The following is a 12,365-nucleotide window of genomic DNA, read 5'->3' as shown; positions in this document are numbered from 1 at the left end:
ATTGTGGGTCATGGAGTTCATACGTCACATGTCGTCATTCACACAAAAGGGCGTTTTATTTCGTACAGAACGATACATAAACTATAAACGAAACGCAAAAAAAACAATACATCTGTATTTTATTATAAAAAAAAACAAGACAAAAATCTAATGACATCCAGTTGAACTGCGCGTCCCTTAAATATTTCAAAATAAAATCATCGATCGAATACATGAAATGGTGTGTCCATAAAATGTTTTTACCATTTGTATTTTTTTTTTTAGATAATGTATTTAAATCATAATACTCTAATTATTTTAAACCGTACACGTGATCTTTAGAGCGAAAATATCTGTAGTTTTTTTAAAAATGTCTAACGTCTTTTAAAAGCCTCGACTTCACACTCGATAGTCTATTATTATTATTATTTACGTGGGTACCTTTTAATTTCAGGTACAATCTTTAGTCTTTATTCAGCAGGTGTTACACCACAGTCACAGTGCAAATACATTAAGAATATGAATATTATTTTATTATTGAAAAAAACTCAAAAGAAAATCTAATGATATCCGGTTCAACAGCGCGTGCCTTAAACATTTCAAAATAAAACCATCGGTCGGATACATAAATAGCGTGCTGTCCGTATTAAGTTTGCACTAAATGTATTTCTAAAGAAAATGTATTTCAATGGCGATGATTTAATTGTATAATCGGGTTTAATGCTAACACAGGCTATTTGTGTTGACCTATTTTCGCAATCAAACTTTATTTTGAAGGTCCTACGCCGGATGTTTTTTCCGGTGGTTGCGATTGGTCCATACCGAAAACACCGACATTCATATTTCAGCAACTCAAGCTAAGAGGTGAATACGTGTTGTGTGGAGAAAATGGAAAGAATTACATGTGAAGTTCACGGTAAGTCACATAAACTCAGTGTCAGTTTTACATTTTGTTTTAAATGATCACTCTGAACGCTGTGCGTAGTTTCCAGAAGGCGTAGTTACGTGTTCTTTCCTGCGTGACAGTGCACTTCAGTCGACTTTTAGTTTCTCCTTTGCTAACTTCCACTGTGTGCTCGCTGATTATTTATCCTCCATTTCCTCTCACAGGTTGTAACTGTATGTTAAAAACCGGCGTAAAAGATGGACCGAGTAAAGGCAAAAGCTTCTACATGTGCGTTGACAAGAAAGGCTGTAATTTCACTCAGATGACCAGGTATTTAATCTCCACACCATCAACAACACCACCCACATAAATTATCATTATTAATAATTATTATTATTAAAAGTCTACACATGTACACAAATAATAAAATGCAATATAAACACTGACACAAGTGTTAAAAAAGTGAGAGAGTCATATCAGACATAACTGTTAAATAATTGGCAAATGATGCATAAAATTAGCTTAACTTAAATAAACATATGTATGGATCTATGGAACTTAATATGGACTTTTATAGACTTATGAAATATTGGACTTTTTTGCTGATAGTTCTTTATTTATCAGTGGAGTAATCAAGTAATAATTGGCCAATATTGATCATTAAAAAACAGCAATTTGAATTTATGTCATAAATTTGTCACTTGTCTAATTATGTTGTGAGATGGGTTAAGATTGTTTGGCATGGTTTAGAAAGTGTGGGTATTCATGTGGAAAAATGTTTGCACAGTTTCATGTTTCTGTTTTTTCTGGTCTGCATTATTGTGATCATCTCTTCCCCACTCTCAGCATCCAACCGTCACACTGCCTCCATCATGAAGACTCAATGGTGGAACTGCAAGCGCTCAGCTTCAATCAGCAGCAGCAGATCCACAGGTGACTGCACTGCACTGTACTGTTGTTTGGATTGGATTTTTAATATAATATTTCAATATAATTCTTGTGTTTTTCCCACCAGGTTATACTTTCGTTGTGTTGCTGGTAAAAAAGCAGGCCAGAGGTGGTGTGGGAATATTCCTTGGGCTTCGGTAAGACTGTCACACACATGTGTATTCAGATTTATATACTGTATATATAGTACTCATATTCACCTTTTTATTTCACACATGTAGTTCCATATCAGGGATAGCCATTTTCAAATCGCAGAAGGTGAAACCAAAATGTGTGTGTCTTTATTTTACACAGATCTGCACAAATATCACATATTAAATATGTTTTTTCAATGAAAATTGAAGATAAAAAAAAGATAAAATATATCAGTAGAAGGTTACACACCATATGTGATGGAGAAACCACCGTATGATATTTAAATCTGCTGCTGTGCCCTCCACCTTCTAATAAAATACTTAAAAGTATCATTCAGTTTAATTTGGAAGTTGAATCAGTTTTGAAGAATCACATTCTGTTGTCTTTCTTTTTTCTGCAGCCAGAAAAAGAAAACAGAACTCCACCCGACACACAGCTCCGGTCCTCCCTCCTCTCACCCGTCCGAAACCCCTTTAAGGCCCTGTCGTGCAAGCTGGACGGGGACAGTGAGGAGAGACAGACAAGTGAAGGAAGAAAAAGTGTGGTGAGCAGAGGGGCAGGAGTGGAGGAAGAGGAGGAGGAAGAAGATGATGAGGAGGAGGGAGAAGAAGAAGAAGATGAAGAGGAGGAGGGAGAGAAGTCGAATACTTACCGAGGGAAACAACTTCCACATGGCATGAAGGTGAAGAAGAGAGTCTCGGATGAGGAGAACTACGCTCTCAAAGCAAACAGCGTGGAGAAAATGGCAGAAAAGAGTGACGAGAATCACTCTAAGCAAGAGAAAACTAGAAGCTCTCCTCCTTCCTCTACTGTCAATCCTGAGAAAATGAATAAGGAGACTCACAAGCAACCAAATCCCACTGAAACACGTGCGGAGAAACAAGCAGAGCCGACTGTGAGAGACAGAGTCTCTAAATCTTCACGCGGCGGCAAAACTGAGGCCCCCAGAGACTCTGTCCGCACCGTGGGCCCCGCATCTGATGACACACCAGCACAGTCTGAGTCCAGTCAGACACATAGACACCAAGATGATGATGATGATGATGATGATGACGACGACGTCGTGTTGGTGTCGGTGAAACCTGCCGCTCAGAAAACTCCCCCATCTGCTGCTGTACAAAAAACCCTCACCGCCTTCGCAGGGTTTCAGCCGGCGTCTAAGGTCAAAGTTCAACACGGGAACACGAAAGGTCTGCACAGTCTGCTCTCTGCTCAGCTGCAGCAGAAAAAGGTGAGTGAACAGTCTTCTGATACCGATATCAGTCTTCCAACACCCTTAAATACTTCATTGTCTTCTCTTGTCTTCTCTTGTCTTCTCTTGTCTTCTCTTGGTCAAGGCCACTCTGTCTGTGGTGAACGTGGCTGCTCTGCCAGACAAAGGAGAGAGGCTGAAGACTCAGGTCAAGGAGCTGGAGGACGCTCTGGAGTCTTTGCGTCTCACTGCTGCGTCTGAGCCGGGTAACGGAGATTATGACGGATTAAAATGATATATAACACATTTGTACACAAGTAAATGATTTGTTTTTGGTGAGTCTTTTCTCAGTTTTTGCTGTTTTTTTTTTTTTTTTGGAGCTGCAAGAGGCAATTATTATTTTCTTGATTAATCCATTCAATTTTTGGTCCATAAAATGATAAAATGACAGAAAATATATATAAAAAAAACATGTCAACGCCATGAAGATGCAGAAATACTGCTGTCGTATAACACGTTGTTGTCTCAGATTCTCAGGAGGAAGCCAGTGGCAGTGAAGCTCGTGCCGGCAGCAGTCACGCGATGAATCCGTTCAGCCGTCAGGGAGGAACCATCCTGCTCCCTGCACCTCCTCCTGCTTCGGGCCCCTCACAGCACCAGGCCTCCGGCAGCTCCCTGGGGCTCCAGCTGAGTCAGGGCTACACTCAGATGTACGGAGGTGAGCTGAGCAACCATCGGGGCATCTGTGTTCGTTCATTGCATTTATTTCACCGTCGAATGCTCTAAATCTTCCTTCTTGAATCCAGTCAATCCGCAGGTTCCGGCATATTACGGCGGCAGGATGACCAACGACCGTCTGCTGGCGGTGAAAAACGCCACCAGTGAGACCATCGACCACCTGCACAAGTCGCTGGAGTCCTGTCCGGACGCCGAGGACGAAGTCCCGGACCCAAAGGGCATCAAGGTATCACCGTCTCTGGGTTTCCATCATCAGTGCGTCCTTTTGTCAAATGAGTTCGAACAACGCTGATTTAAGTCGATCAGAATGTATCAAGTTTTCTGGGAACAAATCTGTGTTAATATTTGGCTGATTATCATTATTATTATTATTATTATTATTGTAATAATATGATAAAGGCAAATATTGGCCTGATAACACTGCCTAACCACTGAGAAGCATCATATATACAGTATATATCTATAATATTTCTATGTGTTCAGGTGTCGCTCCTGCCCCATCAGAGGAGAGCCTTGGCCTGGCTGATGTGGAGAGAAGCTCAGAATCCATGTGGAGGAATCCTGGGTATGTTTTTATCACCGTTTATCATTATTATATATCATTAAGAGGTTACACTGCTGACAAATAAGAAAATCATGATGAAAAGTGTGCAAACGATTCGTCTCTGATGAAGACAAAGTCAACTTCTCCAGATCATGGTTTCTTCAACACTTCCAGACTCTTAAAAACTTAAAAACAACTTAAAAACCAATGGTTGTCTTGTTGTTGTTGTTTTTTGTGTGGATCCAGCTGACGACATGGGTCTCGGGAAAACGCTGACCATGATTTCTCTCATCCTCGCAAAGAAGAAGAAGGCAAAGGAGGAGGTTGAGAAGAAGGAGGAGAAGAAGCTGGAGAAGTGGATCTCCAAAACTGGTAACGGGAACCTGTTCTCACTTCTCCTTTCATTTGTTTGACAGTGATTTATTTATTTATTTGTTGTTGTTGTTGTTTGTATTTGCAGACCCCAGCATCGTGGCGTCTAAAGGCACTCTGATCATCTGCCCCGCCTCCCTGATTCACCACTGGAAGAAGGAGATTGAGAGACACGTGAAGGCGGGGAAGCTGACGGTTTACCTTTACCACGGCCCCAACAGAGAGAGGAGCGCCAGAGTGTGAGGGGGAAACATTCACACCTTCATCACACCTTCATCACACCTTCATCACACCTTCATCACACATTCACACGTAACTTGGTGATTAAACGTTCTTTAGTATCTATAAGACACTGTGGTTCCCTCTGTCCCTCAGTCTGGCAGAGCATGACGTGGTGGTGACCACGTACACGTTGGTCTCCAAGGAGATTCCAGTCCAGAAGGAGGACGCCGACAAACCGGCCAAAGACTCCGGCGAGGTGGTGAGTGACATGTTTTTAACACGGAGCCCAAACTGAATCTTATTTGAAAGAAAAAACTTGAATTTGTTTTCGTTCCTTCAGCCGAAGCACGCGGCTCCTCTCATGCGAGTGGCCTGGGCGCGCGTGGTTCTCGACGAGGCCCACAACATCAAGAACCCCAAGGTGCAGACCTCCATGGCCGTGTGTCAGCTGAGAGCCTGCGCTCGCTGGGCCGTCACGGGGACGCCCATCCAGAACAACCTGCTGGACATGTACTCGCTGCTCAAGTAAGGCGGCGACGCCGAGAACACCACAGGTTTTATTGACCTCTCAAACTCACAGACCTGCTACTACTTAATATCAACTTGTTTTGTGGGTTTAATTCAGGATGGCACCGTATTAGGGCTGAACGATTTTGAATGAATATCTAAATGCGATTATTTTTGACAGGAATTACATCATCTTTCTCATTTTCATTAAAAAAAAAACACATTTAGAATGACGGCTGTGTGATATTTGTATTATATTTTCTTCAGTCTGTAGATCAAGATGATGGTTAATCTAAAGTGATATTTTGATCATTTACAGTAGGCTGTATTGCAATAAATGTTCCATGAATTGTTCAGCCCTTACACGACATCACTGATATCACAAACTCAAGTATCTTCCAATATCAATATCAGATATATCGCTATTCTCCTTTTAGGCCTTTTTAAATCATGAAGCTGTTAACAACACATTTATGCTGAGTCATTTCAAGCACAATAAACAAAAATAACCCACATCATTCTCCAAACTGTGTAACAAATATTCTTCTTCTCTTATTGAGAAGAAATAAGCAGGTCACAACATAACTCGGCTCATATTCTGTTGCTTTAATTGTTTAATAACTTTTTTTTTTACAGTTTACCAGATTTTTGGATTGTATCAGATTTTACATTTTTATTTTTCCCCAATATGACGATACCAAGTATCGCGTCGACTCAATAATCACTTAAGGAAAATCATCTTGGTAATTATAATCCCTAATGAGACTGAGTGAAAACTTGTAAGACATTGTTTGGAGACATGGCCACAAGGTGGTGCTATTAATCAATCTTTCCCAGAGCAGATGATTTTTTTTTTTCCCCCAGCATTTAATCTGAGAATGATGTGTCTAAATTTTAGAAATCAAGTATAAAATATTGTTATTATGATAGTGATATGAAATGGCGGGTTGTTGTGTCGGAATCTTGATTTTTCTGCACAAATTTGCTTTTTGTCACAGTTTATATTGCAGCTGGGAAACGCTACGTTAAGCCCCAGCTTTCCAAAGTCTTTTAAAATGAGTTTAACCTTCATTTCTATGAATATTACTGCAGTCACCCACTCTGTGAACAGCTTTTAGACTATTTTAAATGCTGTAATGGAGCATTCTCGTATTTCAGTTAGAAGAAATGTTGATGAGTAAATTCTGCTTCCCTTTAATGAAGTCATAAATCATAATATTTAAACTGTGTTTGTGTGTCTGTCAGGTTTCTCCGCTGTTCCCCGTTTGACGAGTACAAAGTGTGGAAAGCTCAGGTGGACAACGGCTCGAACAGAGGCCGAGAGAGGCTGAACATCCTGACCAGGACTCTGCTGCTGCGACGAACCAAAGACCAGACGGACTCCACAGGAAAACCACTGGTACACACACACACACACACACACACACACTGAGAACCAAGGCCACAACAGTGATTCTTGATCATGGATTAAAGGAACATGTGGAATATTTCAGGTGTCTCTTCCCGATCGAACCTGCGAAATCCATCGACTCAAGCTGTCCAAGGATGAGCAGTCGGTGTACGACGTCGTCTTCGCCCAATCCAGGTTAATCCGGTTTTATTTTTCAGATTACTAAATGGGGAATAGTTAATTTTTTCATTTTCATTCAAAAACAACACATTTAACATGATGACTGTGTGATATTTGGGATTATCAGATGATTATATTGTCCATAATGTCTCTTTTTAGGTGATTTTAAATAGTGAAATAATCATTGTATGTATATGTTCATTTATAAATATGCATCACGTGCTGAAAAAGCTTGAAAATGGACGTTGAATGAGCTTGAATTTGACTGAAGCAAATGTGTATTAATAAAAAGGAATTGTGTTTTTCTTTTTAGATCCATGCTGCAGAACTACCTGAAGAGACATGAAGGAAACGACGTGAACAAGGGGAGAAAATCCACGTCCAATCCCTTTGATAAAGGTTCTTTTAGAAAATGATCACAAATTCTCTCCCTGTTATTGTGATTATGAATTTAAAAATCCATTAACATGAGCTTTTTACAGATGTATCAGTGTCTGTGTTTGTGTTTACTGGTATGAAAACTTTATTTATTTCTTCAGGCTGTTGAAAAATCATGTCTTCATCGATTATTTTTCATTTTATCATAGTTAGCAGTGATAAACATTTAAAAAAAAATGTGTACAATGTATAAAACATGTGCATATTTAATGTCTCTTATTTCTTAGTTCACGTTCTATAGAGGGTATTTGAATTGAATTTGTGTTTTCTTTTCATTTATACTTATTTTAATTAAGTTTCTATGGGTTTTATAATGTGTCAATAAATGTGTCTCTTGTCTCTTCAGTGGCTCAGGAGTTTGCAGGAGTGTCGCAGCCTGGACCTGCCGCGTCCAGCTCACAGCAGGCGTCCAGCACCGTCCACATCCTGTCTCTGCTGCTGCGCCTCAGACAGTGCTGCTGTCACCTGTCCCTCCTCAAGAAGGTACAGTGTGTGTGTGTGTATATATATGTGTGTATATACATATATATATATATATATATATATATATATATATATATATATATATATATATACACAAAAAACACACACACTGCTATTCAGTTGAATTTTGATATGAAACATTTTCTTCTTGTTTTCAGTCGCCATTTTCTAATGTGGAAGTTCTTTACACACACACACACTAAGCAGTCAAACGTCTTCCTCTCTCAGACTCTGGACTCGACGGAGTTGCAGGGCGACGGGATCGTCTTGTCTCTGGAGGAGCAGCTCAACGCTCTGTCCCTCTCCTCCGGCCCCTCGTCGTCGGCCCCCGACCCCAAAGACACCGTGGCCCTCTACGGCAACCGCTTCTCCGCGCGGCTGTTTGAGGAGAACAGCGAGAGCAGCAAGGTGGAGAACTTTAACGTGTCGGTTCATGAGCACAGTGTAGAGATTGTGGTTTAAAACCATGTAGAGGGAATTGAAATGAACTTTAAATGTAACGGAAAAACTACCTGCATGTAGATTAAGTAACAAACTCTTCGAATCACGAGACAAAGTACCAGAGCTTAGAGGAGAGGCTACGAGATGCATTCAATGACTCTGTTAAATTAATGATCCTGGTACATTTCCTCAATTCTGCGGATTCCACCTTCTTCTGAGTTTAGAGGAAAGATTAACGAGATGCATTCAGGAAACCTTGTAAATTGCATCACTTCTGCAAACACACACACATTCACAAACAAGCCGATGCTACCGTTGCCACCTTGTGGTAATGAATGCGCCACAAACTTGATATTCATCATGTCACTCAGTCAATGCAATAATTGATGAATCTGAGATTACACTGTAAATATTAAGCCAGTTCTTTTTTAATTCTGGTAACTTGCTCTACAGTGTATTCTATTTTTTATAATCGTATTAGTCGATATCTTCTATATTGCACATTCACAGATAAATGTATGTTTATCATTTACTTTTTCTGTCTTTGCTGCTGTGACATGGTAAAGTCCCCTGTTATTGGACTCATAAAGGATTATCTTATCTTTTTTTAAATTAATTTTGTGCATTTTTTTTACTTTTCTTGCTAATAAGACTCTTGTATCCATCATTGTGACATTTAACTGTAATTAGAATGTGACTGATTCTTTAACCTCCTTTTGTTTGTAGATCTCTTCTATTGTCTCTGAGCTGAAGGCCATCAGAGAGAAGGGCGACGATCAGAAGAGGTGAAACAAAAACAGTTTATTCAGTCCTATTCAATTATTCAGTTATTTTTTGAATAACTGTTGTCGTCTCTCTCGTGCGCGTGTAGCGTGATCGTGTCTCAGTGGACCAGCATGCTGCAGATCGTAGCCGTTCACCTGCGTCACATGGGCCTGAGATACGGCGTCATCGACGGCACCGTCAACCCCAAGCGCCGCATGGACCTGGTGGAAGAATTCAACACCAACGCAAAGGGACCACAGGTGAAATCCACGATTAAAAACACAAGAACCCAATGTTGACCACAAATGTTCTGATTTGAAACTTTCAAATGCTGTAAAACTATTTTCACCACAATTAAGTCATAACATACACTGAATATAGATATTATTGTATTTTTAAATGTAAATAAAACTATTTATTCTTGAGCTGCAATGATAAATTGAATATTAAATTAATTGGCAACTATTATAGTGGTTTTTTTTAGAATATTTTCTGGATTTTCTGGGCAAAAACTGAACAAAGGATTTTCTGACATTTTGTGGACAATAAACTAATCAATTAACTGAGGAAAATGAATGTTAGTTGCAGCCTTACTTCACTCACACACTCTATGTGAATTTGACTCAAAATAATGTGCTTTTCATGCATTTTTTTCTTCTTGAAATGCACAGAAAATGTTATTTATCACTTTAAATCAACCCTTTTTTTTGAAAATCTCTCTCTATATATATTGATTTAGGCTGATGAATGCAATACTATAAGCACTTGACTGTTATTTATGGCCTTTAAATGATCATTGGGAATGATGCATCCTCATCTTTCGAGGGTCACAACTTTAATTTAATTCCGTTGTATTCCCGTGCAATGGCGATAAAGTCTTATTCTGAGTTCTGTTTTTCTGCCAAAGGTGATGCTGGTTTCTCTCTGTGCTGGAGGAGTTGGACTCAACCTCATTGGTGGGAATCACCTCTTCCTCATTGACATGCACTGGTGAGACACTATTATTGATCACGTCGTCTGTGTGAGAGAGTGATTGGTTTAACTTTCTATTTGTTTTTCATTGTACAGAAAAATCTAAACTTGCTGATGTTTTGCAGTAGATTTAAAATGTCTCCCTTGTTTGTTACGACGCCACCTACTGTTTCATGCCCTGCGTTGCTTTAAAACGTGGAGACATAATTACCAGCGCTGTTGTGGACACTGTCCGCCGTTGACGTGAGATTCCGTGCAGAACCATGAGCGAGTAAAGTTAAGCAAAGAGAGAGCAAATGATGTGAAAATTCCAAGATCTCTGTCTCACCAAAGAAAATGAACAAAGACTGACTTTGACTTGAGGGAATTGGTCCTTAAAGTCCTTGAATTTGATGTTAACCAAGGTGTGGGAACCCTGAATAATGCTACGGAGGAATTTAAGATCTTTCATGTGATCACTATTACTATTTTATTTAAACATTTTACACCTTGAATATCAATGACAGGAATCCAGCTCTGGAGGATCAGGCCTGCGACCGGATCTACAGAGTCGGACAAAGGAAAGATGTCACCATCCATAGGTAATCGGTTTGAATGTTTGTTTTTTTTATATATAATTAAAATAAGTTCTTAAAATGTTCATATTTTCTTTCTTCAGGTTTGTGTGTGAGGACACGGTGGAGGAGAAGATCTCCACGCTGCAGCTGAAGAAGAAGGAGCTGGCGCAGAACGTGCTGTCGGGAACAGGAAGCACCGTCACCAAACTCTCGCTGGCCGATCTACGGATCATTTTTGGCGTCTGAGATGCAGAACAGTCCTTCATACACGTCATTTAAAAAAATCAAGGGTATAAATATGGACACATATTGTAATAACCTCATAAATGTGAGGTAAAGGCTTCTCCAAATTAAGACACTAGAGTTTATTTGTGCTGTTTTCTGTTCTCATTCGAGCTACATTTCAACGTGATATTAGGCTCAGTGTGCTTTTTCTTTAATGGGTCTATAATTTCATGCCTTGTGTTTGTTTTTTAAGTGTAGACACAAAGTACAACTGCAAACACTTACATTCAGCAAGAAATATGCACTAAAGCATCATTTAAAGTCTACACACACCTCTAAGTATACTTATATATATATATATGTGTATATATGTTTATGTATATATATGTATGTGTGTGTGTGTATATATATATATATATATACATATATATATATATATAGTGTTTGTATATGTATAAGGAAATCTTAAAATGTATTTTGGTAAAATATCACTTTACGGCACTTGCATTTATGCCACATGCTGAAAAATGTCTTATTGTTTCAATTGAAAAGAGGATTTCCCTCTTTTTAAATGTTTAATTTCAGGTTGTTTTCCTCCTTTAAATCTGATTTAAAATTTGATATTTTCTTTCTGTGTCACCTACCGTATTTACTTTGACTTTATTTCCTGTAGTAATGTTTTTTTTCCCTTTTATTAAAATAAATTACCGTCATGAAAATTGCTCATAATTCAGCTTTAAATTTATTTATTTATTTAGATTTAGAGAATTGTGTTTATTTGTTATGAATAAGGGGTAAACATTTTTGAGTAGTTGTGATTATAACAACGTTTACTCAATCACAACCAGTATTTTACTTAATATAACAGTCAATTTGTGCTAATTACTATATATATACTATACAAATATATATTACTATTACTAGATTGTACAGTTAATCTTTATAATTTTCTATGTTTTTCTGTAAAAGTAATCTGTTGAAAATTATGTTTTTCGACAGATCATATCTTTACTTGTAATATGTACTAATTAGTACAAATACACTGAAGTAAAATAGTCAGAAATGTATGAATGTGTCCGTATTTACTCTTCTATAAAACGCATAAGTTGAGTTCCATCTTTGTGAGGCCCATGTTTGCGTTGCTGTCTAAAATATTTGCTACGTCAAAATCCACAGGGCAGCTTTACCACTGTGTTGCCTTTATGAAACATCGTGAATTTGGGTTTCCGCGCTATAAAACAACGATTTCATATATAATCCACTTGTTTTATATTAAATATCTACTTAATAGTAAATATCTCATAATCATAACTTTGTATCTCATTATAGTTATTTAAGTTCTCATCAGCATGAATTAGCATCTCACCCTTATGACTAATTATCTCATAATT

At 38.5% G+C, this 12,365-nt stretch overlaps 1 protein-coding gene across 1 annotated transcript; it reads left to right on the top strand.

Moving 5' to 3' along the window:
* The first annotated feature begins 800 nt into the window (after nt 1–800).
* ttf2 (transcription termination factor, RNA polymerase II) lies at nt 801–11,696 on the top strand. The gene is made up of 23 exons (XM_058620088.1): nt 801–895; nt 1,090–1,195; nt 1,712–1,798; nt 1,881–1,950; nt 2,349–3,179; nt 3,286–3,406; nt 3,670–3,858; nt 3,947–4,104; nt 4,362–4,443; nt 4,669–4,794; nt 4,883–5,033; nt 5,170–5,275; nt 5,357–5,541; nt 6,769–6,922; nt 7,017–7,108; nt 7,407–7,492; nt 7,878–8,014; nt 8,243–8,422; nt 9,182–9,240; nt 9,327–9,480; nt 10,128–10,210; nt 10,699–10,773; nt 10,851–11,696. The coding sequence occupies exons 1-23, from the start codon at nt 868–870 to the stop codon at nt 10,993–10,995; spliced, it is 3,405 nt and encodes a 1,134-aa protein (XP_058476071.1). The 5' UTR covers nt 801–867; the 3' UTR covers nt 10,996–11,696.
* The last annotated feature ends 669 nt before the right edge of the window (nt 11,697–12,365 follow it).

The sequence above is a fragment of the Solea solea genome, chromosome 2, assembly GCF_958295425.1.
Source record: "Solea solea chromosome 2, fSolSol10.1, whole genome shotgun sequence".
Lineage (NCBI taxonomy): Eukaryota > Metazoa > Chordata > Actinopteri > Pleuronectiformes > Soleidae > Solea > Solea solea.
This window is presented reverse-complemented; position numbering and strand designations above follow the sequence as displayed.

What these genes read in the sequence shown, in the direction of transcription:
- ttf2 (XM_058620088.1), top strand. Translation starts at nt 868, where the DNA reads ATGGAAAGAATTACATGTGAAGTTCACG. An exon ending in CTACACTCAGATGTACGGAG is followed by an intron (nt 3,859 to 3,946) that starts GTGAGCTGAGCA and finishes TCTTGAATCCAG; the next exon opens with TCAATCCGCAGGTTCCGGCA. An exon ending in GAAGTGGATCTCCAAAACTG is followed by an intron (nt 4,795 to 4,882) that starts GTAACGGGAACC and finishes TTGTATTTGCAG; the next exon opens with ACCCCAGCATCGTGGCGTCT.